The sequence below is a fragment of the Haemorhous mexicanus genome, chromosome 6 (genome assembly GCF_027477595.1).
Source record: "Haemorhous mexicanus isolate bHaeMex1 chromosome 6, bHaeMex1.pri, whole genome shotgun sequence".
NCBI lineage: Eukaryota > Metazoa > Chordata > Aves > Passeriformes > Fringillidae > Haemorhous > Haemorhous mexicanus.
The window spans coordinates 9,927,072-9,953,151 of record NC_082346.1 but is presented as its reverse complement, the minus strand read 5'-3'; the positions used below and the strand labels follow the sequence as shown (position 1 = coordinate 9,953,151).

The 26,080-nt window shown below is 45.8% G+C and overlaps 1 protein-coding gene across 1 annotated transcript; it reads left to right on the top strand.

The window, feature by feature from the left end:
* The first annotated feature begins 22,018 nt into the window (after positions 1-22,018).
* Positions 22,019-25,158, top strand: FGF4 (fibroblast growth factor 4). Its single transcript, XM_059848160.1, has 3 exons — positions 22,019-22,322; positions 23,198-23,301; positions 24,982-25,158. The coding sequence occupies exons 1-3, from the start codon at positions 22,019-22,021 to the stop codon at positions 25,156-25,158; spliced, it is 585 nt and encodes a 194-aa protein (XP_059704143.1).
* The last annotated feature ends 922 nt before the right edge of the window (positions 25,159-26,080 follow it).

Genomic DNA, 26,080 nt, shown 5'->3' with positions numbered 1-26,080 from the left:
GCAAAATATTTTCCTTGGTAATAAATATAGCATCTTCCTACTGGCCACAGAAGAAGTATCTTTTAATAGGAAGATACACCAGCAAAAAGCCTTTCTAGCCCAAACTATTCCATGGTTCTCTGTGGAGAGGTAAGGCAGAGGGGAAGGATGCCAACCTGCCAAAACCAGGAGTCTGCAAAGGGCATCTCCCCATGAGTCAGATCCTGGCAGATATTCCTGCATCTTCTGGAGCTGAACGAGAGGATGTGAAATGTCTTAAATCCCCCCTTGGTTGCTTCTGGTCTCCTCTGCTGTACAGATCTTCAGGGACTGAAGAATTCTTGGTTTTCCTCTGGTCCATTAATGGCATTTTAAAAAAATTTCATGGATTCCTGGCTGCTGCCAGGGTTTTTTTTTCCAAGCAGTGAATTCCTTGGTTTGTTCCCAGGAAAACTTAGCTGCAAGATGAGCAATGTGAGGGAGGTCCCCTCCTTTGTGGTTGTTTCTCATGTTTTTCACTTGTGGTACGTGGGAAATTAATTTGTAGAAAATTTTCAAAGTTTGATAGAAGGTTTTTATAGTATGTATTTGTATACAAACTGTAAGATAAGTGAATTATAACATCTGTATTGTCTCAGCCTTCACATGAGACTGAAAATGGAACAAAAGTATTTAAAACACCTCTTAATTGCTCCATCTCTGGATCAGAAAAGGATTTAATCTGACACTGGTACATGGCCTGAGAAGGCACCTGGGATGGGAAATGGAAGTTCTCACTCTTATCCACAATTTGGACACAAACTGACCCAAGGGAGAAGACATTGCCAGCTGCAAATGTCCCTTTTTTATTGTGGCCCATTTTATTAAGATGACAGCAAAAAGAAGTGACCAGCTTCTAAAATATGAAAAAAATTGACCTCCAAATACTTCACGAATAAAAGCAGACATGAAAATATCTAGTTGTAAAAATTTGACTTGAATTTGACTTATTTTAGGCCAATTTTAGGCCAAATTTTTTTTATTTTTGTAAGCAAAAAGTGCCTTGCTGGATGTGCTCAGAAAAGAGCAGCGCCCATAAGGCTGATGTTGGAAAAGTTTATTTCAGCAGCATGAATTAGCAAAGCAGAGGGGAAAAGAGAGTGAGAATATGTATGAAACAGTAGGGAAATTTTGGAAACTTGTTCTCCTGTGAGAACTAAGTGATAGAACAAAACTGAGTAGCCTGGAAAAGGTAGCAGCCCTTTAGTCCACATATCTGCCTCCTCTTCTATTAAAGATTTGCTCTCTTCCTCCCTGGATTTTCAGAAAGGGAGAAAAATGCATTGAACTGATTGGTCTTTATTTCTTTTTAAAGCTATCTTAAACAGTCCTTTGAAGTTTGCAAGTTCAAATGTCTCCTGTTTCCTTTCAGAAGGTTTGAAGGATTTGGGAAGGTGAACAAGCAGATCTATAATTACAGAGCAGTTGATGGTAACTGCCCTCCTTTGTGAGCATTCTGGGGCCACCTCCAAATTTAGATGCTTGAAGAGAACGGTCCCGTTTTAGTCCTGCAATTGTTCAGATGCCACCAGTGCATAGCAGGAGGGAAGCCTTTCTAAAAATCCAGGGAAGATCCCCTTTTTGTCACAAAACATCAGGGGTTTTGTTCAAGGGCTTCACTTTACGGTTAAAGAAAAAATTCTTTCTTCCACAGCATCAATCCTAAATGCTGTGGTGTCTTTATTGATGAAATATGTGGATCTGAAGAACACTGAGGAGAACTGTGAGGAGAATTTAGAGACATCCTAGTGCTAATGCAAATGTAAGAAACACAGGACAGTGGGGGTGGCTGCAGAACCCCTGGAGGATCCAGCCCCCTGTGGGATGTGCTGTTCTACCAGCTTGGAAATATCTCTGGCATCAGCTGCTTGATTTGCAAATTTTTTGTCTTAAAAGAAAGAAAACAAGGCCTGATAGTGTCAAAATATCACAAGATGTCACACTTTGAGCCAAATGTCTGTTTCATTTGGAAATACCCTTTTTTAAAATTTGGAAATAATCTTCTGTTAGAAGTACTTTGTGTAGGTTTGGTTATTCAGTCCAAGAACATATCCTATGTGATAACGAGACGATAGTTTGTCTTAAATCAGTTCTTATCTCTAGAAATTACTCCTTGCATGAATTTTGGAGGGAGATATGGGCTCATTCACCAAGTGTGACCAGAATTCAGTGCCTTTGGATGCTTTATTAAGAAAGAACTGAGAGCAGGTTGAGGCTCCACCTTCCTTTTCTATGAGGAAAAGCCACACAAACGCTACTTTAGGGAGCCAGAAATGATCCACGCTGAAAGAAGTCCCCTGAGACAGTGTCCCTAGAGGAAAGGTGACACAGGACACAGCATAGCTATGGTGTGACCCTGCGTGCCTGCTTTGCACTGCAGACACTGGAGGCTCACAGGCATTTGTTGCTCAGACCGTGAAACCAACTGAAAATTATTCTTAAATCCTGAGACATTTTTTCATGGCAACATGGGTCTAAAACTACAGCAGCAGAAACTGAGTTTATTTGTGTCCCATAGCCTGTCTGCTCCAAGTATCTGTTACCCATTTTCAGTAGTGCATATGGAAAGAAAGCCCTCAGTATCAGATTAACTCTTTCTTTCCCCAGTTCTGAGTGAAGAATGAAGCTGTATTTCAAGTGCTTTACTGGAAATGTGTTCAAAAGTAGCCATGAAAACTGAGATTATTTATTGTCTTTGATGGTAAAACAAAGCTCTTCAGAACTGAGTCACAGATGTCTAACAAGACCTTAGAGAGGTTAGAGAAGAGTTTGCTTTCTTGACAAATCTTGGAGACAATCTAGGTTATGTTCCATGAAAAGAACATGTTGGTTAAACAAAGGAATAATTATTCTTTATTTTAGAAACTAGTGAAGCATTTGGTAAAAAAATCTATGGAAAGACTGAAAGACACTTTGTGCCTCTCTTCCATGCAACATTGGTAAAACAGAACAGGAAAGGAGACGTGGACAGGTAAAAATGCAAAGAGAGAGAAGAAAAATACTCTTACACCTTGAGCTGCTCTTGTGGGGCTGTTTCCTCCATGAGGCTGATGGAGGAGAAAGAAGAAAAGAAGCAGGGGCAGGTAGGGAAGAAAAAAGAGAATCAGTTTAGAAAACTGTCCTGGAGAGGTGAAGGCCAGTGGGTTTTTATTCTGCACACACTTGCAGGACTAAAGCATTTTATCTGAGACAAACAAAATGCATCTTCTCACACCAATGACATCACCCACTTGTCAGTGTGACCCTTCAATTTCACTGATTTATGAAACAATCTCGTCGTTTCTATTTGGCCAGATGGCAGTAGCAAAACAGGGATGTATTTAGTGGATGCAAAGCCATGTTTTCAGCTTTGTCTGCACATGCGTGCTTGTACTTGGAGGCACCACAGGAAGGGAAGTTCACATTATCCCAGGAAATGATGGGAGGAGGCTCTTGGAGCCCATCATGGGCAGGAGCCCCAGGGCAGCCCTGCAGGTGCTGGAGGGAGCAGGAGCTGGCATAGACCTGCACAGGCTCCACGTGTGCTGGTGAGGAGATAAAATAAACCAGAATAAACCAAATGTTAAGGCAAGAACAAAGGCTGCCCCCATCCCCACTGGGTCCCATGACTGTGCAGTAGAACCAGGATTACATTTCAGGAAATGGCTCAGCTCTACATCCCCACTGTATTTCAGCTGCTCCTCAACCTTAGTGGTAGCACAAGGAAACATTTTCAAATAATTCTGCATTTCAGAGAGGTTTTCTTGCTCCTGCAAAGGTACAAACCTGCCAACAGTTCCAGGACTATTGGGGCTATGTGAGATTTTTTTCTCCTTTTTGCTTCCAGCTAAAGCAAAGGTAGGTCTCTCCCTTTCTGAGTGATTTTTGTGCAAATCTTTGCATAGCTTCAGTACACTTGTCAGAGAGGAAATTATTTTGAGCCAACTGAATTAATTGCAAATTGATTTAATGGGTTCATCCACTGAATCTGAGTAACCAGGGTTTTGAATAACTGAGATACTTTTCAGTGTAAGCAATAAATGCCAGGGATAGAACTGTATTATAGGCAACAGAGACTATGACTGAGCTTTGGATAATCAAGATTCTACTTTCTATCATGTATACTTTGGCAGCAGCTGATTCCTGCAGGAATAAGAAAGAAAGAACATGTGCAAACTGCAGCATGACACTGCCACTGTGACCTCGTCAACAACTTCAAGGTCATCATTTAGAAAATCCTTCAGCTTTAGTTTTTGTCGCCTGGTTACATGTGGGTTGTTAAGATTTATTACAATCATTGCTGGAGAACACCTGCTAAATGTCAAAAGATTCCTGGGAATCTTCAAGTGTTTTGCTAAGGCAAAACTGCACCTTTTACACAGCTTTTGAGAATGTCTGATGGAATACAGTGCAGTCTCCACTGACTCAGGGTATTTTATGATTCTGATCCTATGATTTGATCATGCCCTAAAGCAGAGATATAACCACAAGTGGTATTCAAACATAATTGCCCTCCAGACGAACTTACCGCTGTCTGAAATGATCAGTTTTTGTTTCCCGGGATTCCTGATATATTTCATACTCTGAGTAAGGACCAGATCCTCGGCTGAAGTCAGCTGGCATTGCTGTAATGGCCTTGCTGAAGCTGAGCACTTAATCAGGTGCCTAAGCACTGTCTAAATGTATTTGGAAAAATTAAATTTGACTTGCGAAATTTATCCTAAACAAACATGGAGGAAGAACTTCAAGTTTCTAGAGGTTTTACCATGTGTCTCCTTTGTGGAGACAAAGGAGCATTACTCCCCTACATCACCATTTTATTTTCAGCTTTGTAATTCTCTGTTTCTTTTCTTCTTTTTTTTTTTTCTTTCCCTGAGCAATGAAACTCTGTCTGCTTTTCAAGACTAATACATGGCCCCTGAGTGAAGGCAAGGCTGTGATTCAAATCAAGGGTTCTGTTGACATTATAATCCTTAGAAGCACAGCTGGAGCATTTCATGAATGGTAGCAAAGACCCTCCATTGATTTACTGCCTTGGTATTCCATCAGGAGTCCATGTTCTGTGTCATTGGCTGCAACTCACAAAAAATAACTCAGTGAACTTCTAATTAAGGCATTTAGCCCTTGCCTATCTCGTAAGAAAGGAGCTGTGCTATATGTGAGATGCTGCTGCTGATTTTATGGATTCTCCCCTATTTTTATAGCAGGAGGGCTTCAGGCCCTAAGAAGGCCCTGTGGGCTATAAACAGGATAAACACTAAAGTCTCTCCCTGACCCTTCCAGCAGTGTGGGATGGCAGGAATTCTCATGTGTCTCCCCCAAGCTCTCTCCAAGTTCCTTTCTGTCCCAGTTTTACAGAAACCTTTCCAGCCTCATCGTTCCTTGTGGCAGTTTGTCTGGGGGGTCCAAGCAGAAAAATACTCATCACAGCAAAGCAGGGACCCCCAGCTCTGCCTCTGGGCATGGAATGAACCCTTCTCTTCCTGCAGGGCCAGTCCCCAGGCAGAGCATGCACGAGAGCAATTTGGGAGCCGTGCTCTTTCTCGTCTCGCCCCTCGTTCCCGGCGGAGCGTGGCCGAGCTGCCAGCCCCCACTGACCTGAAGATGAGAGTTCTCTAGATTGTTTCCAGCTTGCCCCGCTGAATGAATAGCCCCAGCAGTATTTTTGGGGTGGTGACTCACCACAGAGTCATGAATGGCCCCTTAAGAGACCATCAAAAGCCCCCTGGTCAAAGGCTTTTGTTGTCCCAAGCTCCTGCACAGTTTTCTCAGTTCATTGTCCAAGCAGAGAGTTGATAAGGCAGCAGAGGAGAGATGCAGCCCCTGATCTGACACCATTCCTGGTTATCCCAGCCTACAGCAACAGCCAGAACAGTCTTCCCAGGCACTGCAGGGGCTGCCAAAGTGCCAGCCAGGACCTCCACTTGCTCACCTGCCTGCTAATTCCAGCGGTATGGTATGATAAGCATCATGGAAATGCCAGGGTTTAGGGACAAAGATGTCCTGGCAGATCTGGTATCAAGTGTGTCAGTCATATTTTCTTTTTTCACCTTCAGGAAGCGCTTTGTGAACTTCATTGATCTTCTCAAAAATAACATCAAGTTGCCAGGGACTGTTATCACAGTTCCTTGTACCTCCAAGTATGATGAGATTCAACAGCTTGGGCAGGACCAGAGAAAAACTGGTGTTGATGCCTGGTCTGGATTCAAAAAAGGGCTTGGAATGGCTGTAAGTTCTGGAGTTGTGAGTGTTATATTTGGACAGAAAGACAGCTGTGAAAGGGAAAAATGGCATACGTCCATTTTTTTGTCTGAACACGTGGCAGGACACGCAGCACTTTAATAGAAGTTGTTGCCTGTTTACCTTCCTTCATCTCTAACATTTGTGTTCTCCAGGCACCTTCACTGGGCTTCAAGCCTTGGTAAGCATCTCTTGCTGAGCCAGAGGGGCAGCTGGGCAGAGCTCTGCTAAAGCCACCTGGTCAAAACCTGCCCAGACGTCTGTTGGCACATTGGCACACCCAAGAGCTCAGTGACACAGATGCTACTGAACAATTCTTTGCAGGGCCCATCAGTGTTTTATCTGACCCACATTTTTGGGACTGTGCACTCTAGGAGGCAATAGGAAAATGTCCTGGAATTGCCCTCCCGTGAGCAAGGCTGGGTTCCACCTTAGAAGCAATCCCTCCCTGGTGGTGACACCCCAGCCACATCTTCTCAAAAGTGGGCCATTAGAGACAAGAAAGAAGTCAAAGGAAAGCTGAAGACAAAACTGTTGCGCCCGGAAATCTCACAGGGCGAAGCAAAGCAGATCTCTCCCGAACCACTTTCAGTGTTGCAGGGTGATGGAACAGGCTCGAACCCTGCAAGATATGCAGTTCTCCTGACAGAATCTCCCAGTTTGACTTCCCAGGGTGGCCCTGTATCCTGTGAGAAGCTGGAAAAGTTTCTGGCAACACCAGGCAGGACTGTAGAACAAAATTCTGTGTGTTGGTGCACTTGCTGCAATAATTTTTTCCCAGTCCACTTGCTGTGAACAACCAGGCGGACAGAAAGACTGGGTTGCTGCTTCATGATTCAGCTGAAAACCTTTCTCAAAAGCAGCTCAGTACATTCCTTCTGAAAGTGTTCAGCTGTGATTTCTCTCAGAGGCATGAAGAGGAAGAACTCTCACCATAGTTCACTTTCAGAACAACAGAAAGTTTTCTGGTCCATGTATGGCTAAAGATTAAGTGCAATGAAGCCGTGAAGCATTACAATTATTGCTTCTTTAAAAAAAGATCTTAAAATTGTTCTTGTCCAACAAACTAAATATTCCATCATATTCATTTCTCTTAGAGCCCTGATTCCAATTTGGTGAAAAAAAGTAGTGGAAAAACCCCCAGCATCTGATATTAGCAAAATAATATGATGTAAAATAAAGAGAGTGTGAGGTTTATGACTGCTTATTTGGTGGGGCTGGGGCTATCCAATGGGAGAAATACTACCAAAATCCAGTGAGATATGGTTACCAGACAGGAATCCCAGGAGATTCTGTTACCATGCAGGAATCCCATGAGACAGTATTATCAAGAAGGAATCTGTAGCATTCAGTTCACCACAAGGCAGTAATATTAGATTTTTAGAATTAAATCCGGTGGTATCTTGTTTTATAAGAGCTGGCATAGGAGGGACAGAGAAAAATGCAATGGAAGAAAGATGCCTCCCTGGAACCTGAGCTGGGAGCCTTAATTGTTACACTGATTTCTAGCTGAAATAAAACATCACAAACTTTTCCTCATGGTCCAGAGATATTTTTACTCCACGTGATAGAAATAATTTATTACTGAAATGTATTTTAATTTTTCTTCTTTGTTTTTACAAAATACAGCTTCAAGCATTAAAGTGCCAAGGCATGAACACCGACACGACTGTTTTTGATTGGCATAATTTATTTATTAGATTTATTTTATTTAATTTATTTGGATTTATTTATTTGTAATGAGTTTACTTTTGCCCTGAGCAGAACTGTTTTGTTAAAAATGTGTGAAATGGCTATTTTACATCAGCACCAAGCAAGCTTGTTAGCTGCTCAGAGCAGTGCCTTATACTGCAGGATTTTGTGATGCCTCACACCATGTCTGCAGTGTTTGAACAACACAGAAATGTTAGAGAATTGTTTTCCTCAGTATTTTTTGTTTTTTGTTTGTTTGTTTGGTTGTTTTTTTTTGTAGTAGTAGTTTTGTTTGCTGTTTTCACCTGATCACAACAGGTAATTCTGAATGCTCATCTTCTTTTAAATAAATGTACCGTTTTGACTGCCTGTATCATGGCACATCTGTATGAATATTTAATCAGATAACATATAGTCAAGGACAGAAGTCCATCAACATAAAGAGTTTAGTGTGAAGAGACAGATCAATTTTTTGATTAGCCTGAATAAAGGCAGAGTATGTGTTAAATCACGATCTAAACCTAAATTCCAGTTGTACTTTTAATTCATCTGTATTTCTAAATAGGTCCTTTGAGAGAGAGATCTCTGTGTTTTGGCAGGTGAGGGACACACACATTGGGTCACAAATCCACACAAATGATCACAAACCTGTCAGGATGGTTCACCCCTCCAGAGCTGATTTTATGGACAAGGGAGACAGAAAAAGGCAGGAATTTAGGTGAGAAGTGAGAAATGAGAGTGGAAACCTATTGGAAAGAGCATTGCCAAAATATGCTGAGGAATTTTGAAAAGGAAAAGCCAACAAACACGGGTGTGATGAACTGAGACCAAAAGCCATAGAGTGGCTTTGCAGAACCTTGTGGCTCCCTGGATGCAGCCCTTGGTGTGACACATGGCCCGGCACCCTCCTGGCTGTGCTGCAGCAAAGGTGTCACCCATGGGACACTGCCAGGTATCCCTGGGGCTCTCTGAAGCTGTGGAAGGACTTGTCCCTGGCATTCAGCCGTGCTCACAACAAGCCAAGGAGAAAGAAAAAGAGGTGGCAGGAAGGAATAAAGCTCAAGAGGCATTAGCCTGTTTGCTGTGTTTGTGAATCCCTCTGCTTGAGTGCCTGTGAACAAGAAAGCGGGTGCAGCTGAATGGCAGGCTTAAGGAAAAGTCAGTTCAGCTTCAGAAGAGGGTGTACAAACACTGATCAGATCTTAGCCCTAAAAGACATAATCAAACAATGCTGGAAGACCTCTGAATGGGCTAAGTGGACCATTAGAAAACACAACACCTATAGTGGGGATGTTGGTGGCACGGAGGTACCAGGAAGATTACACAGAGAGATTACTGGTGATGACAGATGGAGAAGTTACTGGACCCATACTTGGGGAAATGCAAATCACAACCTCTGGTGCTTTTGTGATAATGATTTCAACCCTGTAGATAATGGTTTGGGACCATTAGTTCACACACCACCACGGCTTTATCCGTGGATGCTAATGGATTGCAGCCCTGGGGACAGGAGAATTGTGTCACACCAGGGTCTCAGGACAGCTGAACTTCCCTCTGTGGTCTGTGAGCAACTGAGGGCACCCCACACACCCCTGCTGCACTTTGGCTCAGTATATGACACAAACCTCTGCCCAGAAGCCTATGGAAGTTTTAAGGGGGAACACAACCCCTTGTGAGTGAACCCACAATGAAATTCATTCTCCGTGTGCAGTGACCATTTTCATGTGTTGCTAGAAGACAGAAAAGTCAAATGACTGAGTTATCTTGGAAGGATTAACAAAGTTAGTACAGTCAATATCAAGGTGAGAGCCAGGACAACAGTTCATGGATCTCTTGAAGCAATCTGTCAGGGAAATCTCACCTGTACTCATGTAACATTTCACAAAGTTTGTCTCATCCTGCTTAACTAAATATCTTCTTCTTGATCTAATATGCCTCTATTTGCTTGTATTGCAAAGAAATAATTCTCATCTTCCTCATTTCCCACAAATAACCCTCGCTAGGGTCAATCTCACCAGCAACACCTCCTGTGCTTCCCTGCAACATATATTCTCAAAAGCTTGACTTGGCAGCCACTAATATTGGTGGAGTGGAGTTTTTGCAGAGAGCCTTGGCGGACTCGGAGTTTCGGAGCAGCCTCTGTGGCAAGTCACAGGATTGAGACTTGGAGCAGAAATCTGGTCTTGAATTTGGTTTGGGATTTATTGCTCAGCAACTTGGAGCACAGCGAGCCAGCAGCTGGCTCTCTAGCCAAAACACACCAGCAAACAGAGCAAAACTGTCATGGTAACAGTGACACAGAACGTGCTGCAATGGCACCCTGCTCTCCAGAGGGAATTCCTAAGTGGTACCACAGTAAAATTATGGCTAATAATAACCTTAATAGTAACTATTGCTGCTACTAATAATAGCAGTAATTACATTTATGCTGTAACAACAGTGAGATATATTTGGCTGGGATTTGGTGATTCCAAATTGCTCTTTAAATGTGTCTGGCAGATTTCTTTGTGACTTTTTGCTGACGTGTTGCAGCTCCTTCAGCAGTGTAGGGTTAGTCCATGAGCAAAGGTGTTCTGTATTTTTTCCTCTGCAGGTGATGGAAATGTCATTCCCTTATCCCTGATTGTCACAGAAGTTTTAGAAATATGTAACTTATTGTTATTGTTCAAATTGTAGTAATACTTCAAGTAATATGCAAATTGTCCTAAATGGCAAAGTACAGTGCTGGTGATGCAGGAGTAGCTCCACAGCAGGGCATTCCCAAAAGGGAAGAGAAGAGTTCCTGAAGCCACTTTGCCAACATGATCAAATCATCATCCCTTGTATTCAGGAACTGATCCTGCAGCCTGTGTCCATGTTGAGTTGAAAGCAACAGGAAAATTGAGAATGGGTTGCAAACCATTCCTCAGGCTTGGTAAAAAATAGTGGGATTTTGCTGCTGTTAAACAATAATCTACAACAGTGTGTGTGAGGTTTGTTCCCATGGTTCTGAATTATGATTGCACCTACAAAGCTGCTACAGGAGGGAGTTTGGGGGTAGTTTTTTGGATATACACTCCTCAATTTGCCTGCTGCAATTTAGGTAAACTACTATGATGATAGAGAGGGGTGGAGAGAAACTTTCTAAGCTCTGTCAAAACATATTGTGTTACAACACTTGCCAGCACAGCTCTTCTCCCCTATCTCCTTCATCTTCCTAATTTTCCAACAGTGGCCCCAGCCAGTGTGAGAAAGAGCAGGGAAGTTTCAGGGGGAAAGGAAAAGATGCAAACTGACTGTAGCTGTAACACATCCCCATGCTGCTGTTAAGAATGACACTTCTTGCTTCTCCAGTACTCACAGTGAAAACTGTCACTGTCACCAAAACTAACATTTTATTAAATTGTTTTGGCAGCAGTTCAGTGAGGATTTCCAGGCAAACAAACAGGGGATCTCTGAGACCTCCCTGGCTCTGCTCACTCCAACACCTTCCAGTCCTCAGGCAGTGGGATTTTTACTGGGCCCACAGTTCCTCACTGCCCAAAAAAGAGTTCTGAGCCAGTATTTCCATCCACCCTCTTAGCCTCAGGTAGAGCCCACACCAACAAACACCCACCTTCCCTGGGCTCCTTCAGCTGACAGGGTCTTGGGGATTGCTCTGATCTCTCTTGGCTGGCTCTGGTTTGACACAGAGCTCCAGTTCCCAGAGGTCCTGGCATGATGTCTTGACCTTTCTCAGCTGCTCTCCTTCTACAAATCAGCCAGCAGCTGATTTTTTCCATCCTGTTTGTGGTTTGATTGTGACTGAAGCCTTAGAATGATTTTTTTTCCCCCAGAAAAATAATAATGAAGATGATAGTGATAATATGTATGGCATTGTAGGCAACAGAAATGGCATTTTACAGTAAGAACTGTTGTACCATTATGATGATACTTTGTCTTCCAATCCAAGAAATGGTCATAAAGACTCCAATGTTTTTCCTTTTTCTGAAATCCTGCATTTGAACTTCAAGTGACAAGTAGCCTCCTACTGTGCTGGTCCAGCAGCTCTCAGGAATGTAAACTTGCAAATTGCAAAAAGTAGAAAGAAGGGGGAGAAGGAAAGAAGACAGACAAATTTTGAAAGTATATATATTTTTTTGAGGACAGAACCCTTTTTTACCCAATACTGGTATCTGAATTTAGTTTTCAACCACTGAAACAAATGGATACTTTGAAAACTCCAGCTAGTTTTGTAACACCTCATTCCAGCATTATGAATCTCATAAGGGGAGCCAGAAGTATTTGTTTCCCTGTTGCAGAGCAGTGCTAGATGGCCATGAGGGCACTGAAACCAGCCCCTGTGGCTGTTGCCTGACTCTTTAAATACAGAACAAACTGCATGCAGTGTGTCCCTGGCAGGTCACTGGGAGCACTGCTGGGCTCCTTTTGTGGAGGAGGGTGTGCTCCAGGGGTTATTATAAGACTCCAAGACTTTGGGGTTCACAGGGCTTTTTCTGGCCATGTCACTGAGTGAAATATTTTGTGACTGGATATAGCACGTGGCAAATAGCACAGCAGTGACTGCACAGCACTGTCTGAATTCCCTGGGCAGGGAGTTTTCCCTTGGTTGTGTGTTCTTCCCATCCTGCTGTCCTGATTCCAAGAGCTCCCGTGTGCACCCTCAATCCCCGCCAGCATTGAGAATAACGCACGTGGAGCTTTGTGTCAAAATACTCATCCTCAGTGGGTGTGCTCTGAAGGAAAAACAGTGTCTCTGGTGGAATCAGACTTTGTGCAGCCACAGCTTCTTTTGGTTTATTCCATTATCCCAGGAAGTTACACGGAAATGAGCTCAGTGGCACCTCTCATGCAGTAATTTACCTGTTATTTCAGGTGTATGGCAGCAAAGGGAGAATGTCAGGGAAAAGCTGCTGGGACGTGCTCTGCTGGGATGTGGCAGCCAAGAGGTTCTAGATGGTCACGCTGTTGCACTCAGCATTTGTAGGACACACACATTCAGGAGGGACACTTGGCTGAGTTCCAGTCAATGGAGGGAATCACAGGTTGGTCCTGGAAATTATTAAAAATACCAAAGTCTTCATTCTGTTGTTGACTGCCTCATTAAAGACTGGGTTTTTTCCTCAAGACAATCTTCAAATTGGTCATTTCTAATTTGCACTTATCTCATTCTGCTTATTAATAAGCAGTCCCAAGTCAGGTAAGTGTCTGAACTGATTCCCTGGGGATCTCTTCCCTCAGAGCTCATTAGCAGAATGGAAAGTGTACATTCTCCTGGTCCAAAGATAAACATATTCTGAAATGTCAGAAAATTCATAATCTTCTCTATTCATTGCTGAGAGCTGAGGAGGCTTCATGGAGCAAATTGACTCAGAGCCTGGTCCTGTCCCTCTTTCACCTACAGGAACAAAAGCAAACCCTGTGGGAAATGGGCTCTCAGAGGAGCATGAGGAATCATCCAAAAGGAGATGAACAGCCTTTGCTGTTTTCTTTTGTCTTTTCTTGAGGTGCATGGATTAATTCCTGTAATGCTGATGCTTCTGTAGCTCTCAAAGCTTTATTAGTGAAGTGAGAAAGATGGGAGTAAAAATAGTTAGTATTAAAGTGGTTGACTGGAACAAATCTGCTCTTGGGCCTTGAATAGCAAGGGGAATTAAATGATTAAATGAAAAATCAAACCATGCCATCTCTGCTGGTTTCTTGGTGTCAAGGGGCTTTTTCTGGGCAAGGATCATTCATCCAAATCTTATTTACTTGTAACTCCTGTGATCTGAACTTGGAGTGAGAACTGGCTGCCATTGTGATCTGCCTGGCCTGTTACTAAACAGCACAAAGAGAGTGAGTAAAAAACCTGTAGCAAATCCCCTGGACAGGTCTACTGACAGATGACTGACGTGTCTGCTGACAGGTAACTTGTTTTACACACTGCTGCAATATGCTCCTCAACTACAGAGCTCAGCTCTAGACCTCCTCAGCTTTGCTTTCCAAATAAAGGGGAAGGAAATACAATTGTGCTCCCACTGAAGGAAGAAAAAGACTTTCCCTTGATATTAATGGAAATAGGCAAAGATTTTCAGTCACCTAGAGATGCTGCAAACTGAAAAGATGTGTATCCTTGAACACTATGCTGGAGACAAAGAGAACATTACATTCTATTTTACTTTGTTCAATGTTATTTGGCCATAGAAATAGATAGTCTCAACAGCAGCAAAAAGCTAGAGCATCCAAACACAGTGTTAAAGGTATTTATTAATTCTTTTGTCTAGTTATGAAAGGCTATGAAAGGCATCTTACCTCAGCTCATCCAGCACATCACAGCAGAGGGTCAGGATTTCTACTTCTGACACGTTTCTGCTGTCACTACCCTCAAACAAGGCAGAATTTGGTGAGTAACCTCCATGCTGGCTGATCTTCAAGCTCTAGAGCTGTAACCTGTGCATAGTGCATGGCTTGCAGTTTGCTTTTCAAAAACTCACCCATCAAAACCCTACAGATGTTTCTGGCTGGCTCCATCAGGAGTAATGTGCTGCCCTGGTTTTATACCTGTTTTTAGGGCTTTTTGTGTGCCAGAGTGAAAGATAAAGCTGTTGCCTCTGCTAATACCACGGGTGGCATCAGGAAAGCAGAAGATTTGTTTCACAGTTGTGACACTAAAGGTCAACTGGAAAAGCTGGGCTCCTGCATGCTCAGAGAGGCTGTGGGTTGTACATCTGTGTCCATATATGTTCTGACAAGTTCTAAGTGCTGCTTTGCTGGGGACTTTGAAAATTCAGCAATACACGTCATTTGCTTACAGCAGCCAGTTTTCTTCACTTTAGCCATGGGTAAAAAATGATTCATGCAAGAGAGGCCACATGTTGAACAGATTGGTGCAAACCAATTCTGCTACATTCAAAGTCAGCTAAAACATTCTCACACAAAAAGTCAACTTAAGCTACTATTTCCCACAAAAATAATAATAAAAATAAGCTTAACAAACACTTACTCTGATCCTCAAAACTCATTTTCTATTATGTTTCATTTTTCCAGCTTTGCTTGGCAGAGTACCAAGTAATGTATCAGCAGAAGTATGTGTGTCATAATCTGACAAAAGGAAAAAAATGTATATTTTTAGTTTCAAAGTGTTTATAATTTCAATAGGTGAAAAGCATACAGGACAAGGAAGGACAAAATAGCAGATGCAGAAATTTCAGCAGTGAGTATGAAAGTATCAGTGTGTGAGCTCCAGCCTAAGAGTGAGCCTGGCTGGGAATAAACATTTCCAAAGACCAACATTAGTAACTGGAGCCTCCTGAGCTTGATATTTCTCCATCTGTGTTCCTAGCAGACTTCCCTCCCAAACTTTGGTTCAAACTACACGAGGATGAGGGGCGTGGGACTGTGACAAAACTCCAGAACACGTTTGCCCCCAGAAGGATCTGCCTGGACTGATGGCATCCCACTGAGCGCTGCTCTTCAGGGACCAAACTCCAGTGGTGCTCCTGGGGGCTCCTCAGGTCTCCACCATCTCCACTCATCCCAGCACTCAGTTAGGGTCTGGCTGGTGTCTGGGAATGTAGCTTCCATGGAGGGTGCTTGTCCTGAGAATGAATAAGGGAGCAGAACAGCTACAGGGAAAAAGAGAGGACAGTGGACAACAAGCAGCACATGCAGCCAGAACAGCTGATAATGGAGCAAAAGCCACTGGGTGGAGAAAACTGCTGGGAATACAGAGCAGTAGTGATAGCAGGGCTGGGATTTATTGCTCTGGACAACACACAGAAAAGCATGGAGCAAAGCTGCAGCCTGGGAAACAGAGATGAAATAGATTGGGATTACATCTTCTGGGAAAGCAGAAGGTGTAATAGATTGTCTAGACATGTTGCTTCACCCCAGAGCTGTTCACATGCCAGGAGGACAAGGGAATGGCTTGCCAGGACCACATCAGGTAACTTGTCAGTGGCCTTGGGTCTCCCAGAAGGGCCCCCCACACCTCTGCAGTGATGTTGAAGGAACATCAATGCACACAGAACAAACAAACCAAACACAGCAGCTGAGGAAGGGCTGCCACAGTGCCAAGCGGAGCACCCAGAAAGTCAGAGGTCTGGGCCTTGATCTCCTGCAGCAGTGGGTGTAGGTGAGCAGTGAGGACATAAGCTGGAAGTGTGAATTGCAGCCTCTTAGCTGTTGAAGCCCTACAGGAGCCCACACAGACGGGCACAGTCGTGTCCTCTTTGCTTGGCACAGGGATGTGGCACTGCAGGAGCTCCCCAGCAGCAGAGGGAGTAGCTGCTGGAAGCATCCACACCCATCTCAAACCAAACCATGCTCAGTCCCCTCCCTGAATCCATCCAAACACACCAGAGGGAGGATTTTGCTGCCTTTATTGCCTGCCTGGTGCTGTGGCTGCCCACTACTATGCCCCACTGCCCCTCTCCAGTGGGAACAGAGTCGCATGGCCAGGGACAATGAGGCTAAAACATAAAACATAAACTCCGACCTCTCTCCTTCCCAAGGTGGCAAAGGACAAGCCCAGCAAGTACTTCTGACACAGTAGCTGTGCGTGCTGTAGCTGAAATAAGTGTTTTCCCTGAAGTTGTTGATGACAAGGCATGAAGCAGGGACTTACCTGGGGTCCGTGCACACAGCGAGACAGTGACTGCATACACATTTTCAGACAAACCAAAAAACCAAAAACCCCCCCTTTCTTCTTTTTTTTAGTCATACTAATGGTCTGTTCCCACCACAGGTGATGTTCTGTGCTCCCCTGTTCCATGCTGCTCAGAAAGCCCCTGGCTGTGCCCAGCTGCCAGGCAGGCAGAAGGCAGCAGGGACTCCTGGTTCCTCACGGCGAGGTGCTCCCACCAGCAAACAGAGATCAAACAGATCAGCTGCAAACAGAGAGGGGAGGAAGGCACAGTGCCCTGGTGCTGGCTGGACTCTGGCTGTGTGTGCCTGTGTGCTGTGTGTGCTGTGTGCTGTGTGTGTGTGCTGTGTGTGTGTGCTGTGTGTGCTGTGTGTGCTGTGTGTGTGTGCTGTGTGTGTGTGCTCTGTGTGTGTGCTGTGTGTGTGTGCTGTGTGTGTGTGCTGTGTGTGTGCTGTGTGTGTGCTGTGTGTGCTGTGTGTGCTGTGTGTGCTGTGTGTGTGTGCTGTGTGTGTGTGCTGTGTGTGCTGTGTGTGTGCTGTGTGTGTGTGTGTGTGCTGTGTGTGTGTGTGTGCTGTGTGTGTGTGTGCTGTGTGTGTGCTGTGTGTGTGTGTGCTGTGTGCTGTGTGTGTGTGCTGTGTGTGCTGTGTGTGCTGTGTGTGTGTGTGCTGTGTGTGTGCTGTGTGTGTGTGCTGTGTGTGTGCAGTGTGTGCTGTGTGTGTGTGTGCTGTGTGTGCTGTGTGTGTGCTGTGTCTGTGTGTGCTGTGTGTGTGTGCTGTGTGTGTGTGCTGTGTGTGTGCTCTGTGTGTGTGCTGTGTGTGCCTGTGTGCTGTGTGTGCTGTGTGTGTGAGTGTGTGTGCTGTGTGCTGGGCTCTGGCTGTGTGTGCTGTGTGTGTGTGTGCTGGGCTGTGTGTGCTGTGTGTGTGCTGTGCAGGAGGCACAGGCAGAACTGGCTGGGCTCTGTGTGTGTGTGTGTGTGTGTGTGCGCGCTGTGTGCTGGTCTGTGTGTGTGTGTGTGTGTGTGTGTGTGTGTGCTCTGTGTGTGTGTGTGTGTGTGTGTGTGTGTGTGTGTGTGCTCTGTGTGTGTGTGTGTGTGTGTGTGTGTGTGTGTGCTCTGTGTGTGTGTGTGTGTGTGTGTGTGTGTGTGTGTGTGTGCTGTGCAGGAGGCACAGGTGGCACACCCCAGCTCTCCCAGTGACCCCTGGCATTGCAGGCAGCCTCCTCTCCCAGGACCACTGCCCTGCTCACATACACATGTGGAGGCAGCCAGATGTGAAGCGCAGAGATCTTTCCCAGGCTCAGCCCTCTGCAGAGCACTGGGTGCTTGTACTCCAAAAGCATTGTCATTAAAAGGGGTGTAGGCAAAGGGGGGGCTGGGGTGCCTTTTTGCCATGTCTTCATAGCATGAAAACGGGGTGAAAGGGATTTTTCCCTCTTCCATTATAGCCCCCCATCCTTCCAGACCAAAGGATCTCAGTGAAATATTTGCCTTCAGGAGAAAAACTCATGAGCAATAACTTTCAGGGTCATTTATATTTACTGGAGCTAATAAATATGTAAATTGATTTTTAAATTGTGGACCTGGATCTCTTCAGAAAGGCAGACACAGAGCCCGATTTGGATGGCTGCTAAGCCAGTGTAGTTACAACATAATACTGTTATGATTCCTCTTTCTTTTCCCTTTTTCCTTCAGAACCCATGATATGGGGGCTTGAACCTGGGTATGGATCTGAATTCTGTGCATCCTTCCCTCTTTCTTATACTTTAAACCTAGAGGAACTTGGAAAAAAGAGTTGTCTGAACTGTGACATCCACACATGCTTTTTAGGGAAGAGAGCCAATACAGAGATGGAGACATTTTACCTGGTTTAATACATAAATTGTTGCTGAGAAAGTGTCCACCAGGAGTGGGGACACATAGCAGCAGGACAAGGCAGGATATGGAAGATTCAGAATTAATTATGGGATGATCTGGAGACATCCAACTCCCCTTCAATGCCTGAAAGCTGATGGCACATTGGAGGGTCAGTCCCTCTCTGGCCTGGGCCACCTGACACTGATTTTTGTCTTCCATGGGGAATATCCTGCTTTAATGGTTTCTTGTGCCAATAACTTCTGGCTGACAATGTCTGTGTTACAGCACTGAGAGCTGTAGGTGAGCATCTTCCACCTGCCATTTACACCTGGTGCAAACTGGGAGTGGAGTGGTTCTGATTTGCCTCCATCCCTGTGGGGTTTTTCCCAGGTGCAAGCAAGAAAAACCAGAAGGTTTTGGAGCAGCAGCACCAGGGTTTCACAGGCAGCCTGCACACAAGCACACACACACGTGGATATAGACAATTTGAAAGCAAACCCACACCTCATAGTTTCATTCTTAGCTGGAAACTCATAGCTTTTCCTCTCAGAAAAGTTCACTGGGAGCCTTTATGGAAAGCCTGATGTCTAATTCTGTGGCAAGTTTAACAATGGAGCTGCAGAAGCATCCCTTATTAGTCTTTGTGGCAATGTCACCTGATGCTCTGCATTCCCTGTGTAACCATTTAGGACCTGACATTGCAAACATAAGGACCAGGAACCTCACAGGGTTTTCTAGGGCCCATTTCCATACTTCCCAGAGGGATGAATCATCCCCTGTCCAGCCTCCAGGGCACATCCCTAACTCAAGTTTGAAGGATGCTTAGAGCTCACACTGCTTTGGGCCAGGCAGAGCTGCTGCCCGTGGCAGGAAGGCCAAGCAGAGCCAGCCCTGGGCCATCAGCCACGGGCCCTTGGCCACATTTGTGCTGCAGGAGGGAAGCTGCTGGGGAGGTGTGTCAGTAGAAGTGCCACTCCTATTTCTCATCCCTCAGAAGGTAAACAAACTTAATCCCAAATCCACCCGCTGCTGTTTGTGAAGAGCAAATAATTGAGAGTTTGAAGTGAGGGGGGATCACAGCATCCTGAGGAGCCTGGGGAAGATGTGTCCAGCACAGCCTGCAGAGCAGGGCAGCTTCCAGGCCTGGCAGCAGCTGGCCTCTGCTTGAAAAAAGATTAAAAAGATGCCCTCTTTCTCTGAACAAGGGGTGGATATGTCCTGACTGCTCACTCAAAGCCAAGCAGAAAATAGCTCTGTACAAGACAGTGAGATGTGCTGGAAGTGAGCAGAGAGAAACTGTACCTCGCAAGTGGAGGGACTGGGAATGGTGGTGAGTGAAAGGTTATTCCCAGTACTGCCACAGACTTTGCATCCACAGCTGCTCATGTGCAAGGCAGGTCTGGATGGACCTGATGGAAATAAAATACCTGTGCATTTCATATAACTGTGGATTTCGTGGAATCACAGAACTCTTAGGGTTGAAACAGACCTTCAAGATCATCTCATTCCAACCCCTGCTACACTTCCCACTAGACCAGGCTGCTCAAAGCCCTGTCCAACCTGGAACATTTCTAGGGATGAGGCATTTTCACCTCCACAGTGAAAAATCTACATTGTGCTGTCTTTGAGCGCACACGGAGGAGTGAACTTGCTTGAGGCTGGGTCAGAAACTACACCGAGGAGATTGCAATCGCCCCAAAGCAGCGGCATGTGCACCTCACAAGAAGAAACAAAAGCACATCATCTAAGTTTGCTCAGGTTTAGCGAAGGTCAGAGATTTTCGCACCTAGGTGAGCTGTCATCTGCCTCGGGGCAATTCTCTTTTCTCTCGCATCCTCTGCTGGAACAGCGGGAGAGCTTTACTGGCGTGAAAGACTAAACTGGCTTCAGGCTGTAAAGGACTTGAGTCACAAACCACTTCTCCCCCCTCCCCCCGAAACACGCTTTCTTATTAATTCAGGACCTTCCAAAATTGTCCTCATGTCTCCTCACCTGTTTGTGCTGAAAACCTGTGGAGGGCCGAGGCTTAAGCTATGGGAGGTGACAAAACATATGGGATTTGCTCGAAGCAAAGTAGTTCTAAACTGATGGGCTCAAAGCTTCTCCTTTTAAATACTGAGGAAACTTCATTTCCAGGAACCTAAACCACATGAAGCAATTACCTAAGAACAAATGCATCACTAAAACACAGCAGCAGCAGAAGTAAAGTATGGAAGTAAAGATTAAAAAATAACCATTCCGTTAAAAAGTGCAGCAGTACTTGCACAAGTGGGCAGCCTCTAGGCTCTGGAATAAACTTGTCTCAGCACAGCCCCTGACAGTACTGTAACCAAGAGGGAGCTCCACATGTCTGGTACTCCACATTTCTTAAAGGGACATTTAGAACCAAAAACTTTGTCGCTGCTTATGAACACTTGTTGCTTTGTTAAATGTTTTCCTCCTTATTGAAACCTAAATCCTTTCCTTTGTTTTGTTTTTTTGTTGTTTTTTTTTTTTTTTTTTGGTTGGGTCGTTTTGTTTTGTTTTGTTGCAGTTGTTTTTGGTTTTTCTGCAAGTTCTTTGATATTTCATTTCTTAAACCTCTCATTCAAAAACTCTTTTGGCTTTTAATGAAGGGAATTTTGTTTCTGCATCCAGCAAACTGTAAACCATGTCGTTTGGATAAAGCAAAAAGCTGAAATTCCACAGATTTACATAGTCATACATTGTGTTGGGGCAGAGTGTGCTGGGCATTCTTTGATTTTTGTATCTTGCATTAGCATTTGTAGGCATTTGAGAAAGGGAAAAATATAAAGAAAGGAGATATAGAGGGGAAAGAAAGAGAGGGAAAGAGAAAAAGAGAGAAGGAAAGAGAGAGAGAGAAAGAGAGAGAGAGAAAGAGAGAGAGAGAAAGAAAGAGAGAAAGAAAGAAAGAAAGGAAAGAAAGAAAGAAAGAAAGAAAGAAAGAAAGAAAGAAAGAAAGAAAGAAAGAAAGAAAGAAAGAAAGAAAGAAAGAAAGAAAGAAAGAAAGAAAGAAAGAAAGAAAGAGAAAGAGAGAGAGAGAGAGAAAGGTTGCTGTGATTAATGTAAAATATGACCTTTTCTTTCTAAAAGTTTGTGCTGTCTCTCTTGTTTAGCACCAGTGCTGCTCACCCTTTCCCTTCAAGACGCTTCAGAGCTGTTAAGCATCTAGGGGTGATAATTTGACTTTCAGCTAAGCCGGAGGGCTGCAGCAGACAGCAGTAGGTGGTGATGTAATAGGTACCAACGCACATGGATATATAAATATCGTGGCTACGGCTAAAGCGCTATGGCTGAGCGGCTATAGAAGAAGATCAGCACTTCAGACAAGACTCCTGGAGTTGAGATCAAGTTCAGAAGCTCTTGCTCCCGGGATTTCCTCTCCATGCAGCCAGCCCAGGGAAACCGCAGATCCTCAGGGGATTGAGCACTAAGCTCCCTCCCTTCCCTCTCCGCTTTGCTTTCTGGTCTTCTTTTTTTCTCCTTTTAATTTTTTTTTTCTGTTTGGCTTTTGGTCGATTTTCTTTTTTTTCCTCCCCTTCTTTGACCTCAGCATAAAGTGGGAGCTGGGGGCAGAGCGTATTTTCGGAGCGACCTGCGGCCGGCCCGCGGCTACCCGCCCCTAAACCGGGATGCCTCTCCCCGCGGCGCTGCTCCCGGCGCTGCTCCTCGGGCTGCTGTGGCCAGGGGCGGTGCGTGGCCGGTCGCCCCCGGGTCGCCTCCCCGCCGGGCTCCGCCAGCGCCGCTGGGACGCGGCTCTTTTCGCCCGCTCCGTCGCTCGCCTCCCGGCGGAGCGCCGCGATGCCGCCCGCGACGGCGACTACCTCCTGGGCATCAAACGGCTGCGGCGCCTCTACTGCAACGTGGGCATCGGCTTCCACATCCAGGTGCTGCCCGACGGCCGCATCGATGGGATTCACAGCGAGAATCGATACAGTAAGCCGCCGAAATCCCCCGCGGCGGTGCGAGCGAGACGCTTCGCGCCCGCGGGACGGCCGGAGGGCAGTTCTGCGGGAGCGGAGCGACTGACCTGCCCCTGGAGAGTGGCATGTCCCGAAAGGAGGGTGGGTGCATGGCAGACCCCGCGCTTCCCTCAGAAGTCCGGCCGCAGGCAGCACCGCGGGGCTGCGCCCCTCGGCTGCCCCGCGGGTGGCGGGAGCCCGGGGCAGCGGGGCGGCACAGAGCCCATCGGGAGCCCGGGGCAGCGGGGCGGCACAGAGCCCATCGGGAGCTCCGGAGAAGCTCGTAGGGAGCTCGGGAGGGGCTCGTCGGCGCGGCTCAGTGCCCTGTTGCCTGCCCCCTTGCCGCCGTCAGGCATCAGGTGTCGGGGTTGCCTCAGCATCTGGAGGATCCGCGGTGCCGTGGGCCGCCCACTCCGAGCAGGGGCTGGGGTGAAGCTAGCTCGCCCCCAAACTTGAAAAGCATCTGCTGGGGACTTAACCCCGTGGCCCCATGACTCTGATATCCAACTGAAACAATAAGATCCGGGAGCGGGGATATAAGCTGCATGATGACAAATGTTTCATTTGCCCTAAGTATACTCTGGCTTATTTTAACCTTGCCTACACAAGAGGATGCCTGGGGGCAAAACAAAAATAGATACTTAGCTAAAAGAAGAGCCCCCCAGCATGGGGCATAGGACAGCACGTGGAGTATGAGGTGTGGGGTTTGGGGCTCTGTGGACACACACAGCAGTACTGGGATGTGGGGATCCACACTGGGGATGGCAGCCTGTGGGTGAGCGTGGCACTGTCACCACATGCTCCAGGGCACACCCTTTTGTCCCCCTGATTTCTGTGTCTCCCCTGTAGGTCTGCTGGAAATTTCTCCTGTGGAAAGAGGTGTGGTGAGCATATTTGGTGTCAAAAGTGGACTCTTCGTGGCCATGAACAGCAAAGGCAAACTCTATGGATCTGTAAGTAGCCACTGAGTGTGTGCCTGGGGAGGGGATGGTGGTCAGTCGGGGTGAGACGTGTGCTAAAAGCTGCCCAAGCTCCATCCTTGCCCCTCCTGGGTCAGGCAGCACAGAGCAGCCCTTCCTGCCTTGCCAGGAGAAGGTGTGCTGCCCTGTTATGCTGCTCACTGAGCTTTTGGAGTGAAAACCCCTCTTCTGCACTACACTTCCTTGGTTCTCACATAAAAACTGCAGTCACCCAGCCATGGCTGCACATCTTGCCTGCCTCATAGACCGACAGATCAGTCATTTGTGCGGCAAGACCACAAGCTAGGCTTAGTTCATCTATTTGTTATACCTAAGTACAAACAGCCTTAGGCAGGTGTGGCAATCACTCCATCTCTCAGAGGGCACGTGGACTTGTGATCAGCCAGGCCCCACCAGTGACCCTTTATGATGTGATCAGTCAGTGACCTATTGATCACTCTTTGTTAATGCTCTTGGACAGACAGACAGTTCCCGTGGCAGTTCAGCATCCTTGGGGTCTGAACTTCTGTTTAGGAGAAGGAAGATCCATTAGGGAGACAACACAGACCTTCTTTTATGTGGAATGTTTGAAAAAGACAGAGACATCTTGTACAATACCCTTGAGGTGGACAATAACAGGGTGCACCTCTGCTCATGTTGAGCTGTCTTCTGGCTTTTGAGTTCAGCTCTGTACAGGTGACTGTGATCAGCATAGCTTTAAAGTCATAGTTTTAAAGTCTCCTTTCCCACCCGTGAATTTCCCATGTCATGTTCCCCAAGTGAATAGACTTGGGCTGAGAAAGAGCCAAACGATATCAGAGTTAACTGGGGCATTTTCACATGAAGGCATGAGGCATCCAGAATTATTTTCTGGGCCATTGTCCTGTTGTGGAGGATTGTGCCTTATGTAAAAGCCTGGCAGAATCAGCCACCAAAATGAATCCTTTCTTAGGGATACTGCTGCCTTGGTGTCCTGGGTAAAATAATCCCTAGTGCAGTGTTCAGCTTGGCAGGCTGAGGCCTCTCTCACAAGCCCTGAGGTTTTTGCCCAACAATAAGAGATGAGTCCGTCTGTCCCTTTCCAGATAAGACACTTGCAAGATCTGTCCCTCTTTGTACGTCCTTGCAAATGAAACCACATCCCTGAAAGGCTGACTGCTGCCAGATCTGTTTACCTGATCCATTAACCTAAGTTACCCAGACCCTAGCTTTGATTTTAAATCTAAAGAAGCAAAAAATACTGTCCACGATGAGTGGCTTTAAAACGTCTCTTTCTCCTCAAGCAACACAGGAAAGTGCCCGTATTCTGGATTTTCTGGAGCCTCTCAGGCAATTTATTGCTGGTGGGACAACCAGGAGCAATTCAATGAGCAGGACCATGGGACTGGGCTTGGGCCTTACCCACCTCAGCTCTGTTCAGGTGACCCTGTCCCTCCCATGGGTGTCCTTCCCACCTTTAGATGTATGTGCCTGGCCTAGGCACAGCATCCCTAATTGATCCTCTGGCTCCTGAGTCCTGTTTGAAGCTTCAGAGGCCACTTCAAAAGATTACTAAGTGGAGGGGGCTCACCTGCACATTTGCCCACAACACACCTTCTTACACCTGGCAGCAAGAATATTTCCACACCTGATGTTTAAAATTCCTTCCCTCTCATTCTTTCCTTTTCATTTCAGGCCCATTTCAATGATGAGTGCAAATTCAAAGAGATTCTCCTGCCAAACAACTACAATGCTTATGAATCCAGGATTTATCCCGGGATGTACATAGCCCTGAGCAAAAATGGAAGAACAAAGAAAGGCAATAAAGTGTCTCCCACAATGACAGTGACACATTTTCTTCCTAGAATCTGAGACATCTCCCTTCAGACCTACCTCAGCACAGAGGAAGACACAGAACAGAACACCTTTGGGGAAAAGAAACATGGTGCACTTTTACTGGAGAGTTTAATGCAAGAGTAGGTGTAAGATATTTAAGTTAATTATTTAAATCTGTATATATTGTCACAAAATTTATTTATAGTTACTTTTTTTTTTATTTTCATCTGAAAACAAGACAAACCTCTGACCCAAGGTCTTTCATTTCATGGTGCAACAGTAGAAGTCTTCTGCTTGGTGGTTTATTTAATTCAGTTGAGTTATCCCAGGTGTGCTGCTACTCCATGTCCTAAGCCAGGTGACATCCAGTTCTGCTCTCCCAACGTTTTGCACTGTTTGTGTGTCGTTTGTTGCTGTACAGGTGTGAGTTTCTTTGTTTGTTTGTTTGTTAGGGTTTTATGGTGGCTTTGTCCTCCCCTGAGTGTTCCCAAGCCACCGGTGGCTCCCAGGGCGGCTCCTGGCCGGGAGCAGGAGGTGCCAGGGTGGGATGCCGGTGCCAGCACAGAGTCACACACAATGCCTGATGCCCTGGGCTATTTCCCTGCAGCAGGATCACTTTACCCCGGCACGGGAGCTGCACAGCCACCCCGCAGAGCTGGTTTTAGATTCACCAGCGCTGAACTCTGAACTGCCCTGCAGCCCCTCTCCTCCTTGGGGAGGCTCAGCAGGGCTGGGACTGAGGTTTTCTCTGCAGATCAACTGTGGCCCTAATGGAAGCTTTTATTTGGCACAATTGCTTGTCATGAGGCTAAAATATAAAGTCTGTCCCTCCCCCAGCAAACGCACTGTGGAACACACAACAATGAACCAGCTCTGCTTCACTCCAACCAAATTCCCTTTCTTATTTTGAGATTATATTCATTTTTCAAAGTGTGGGGAGCTCTATAACACTCCTAAG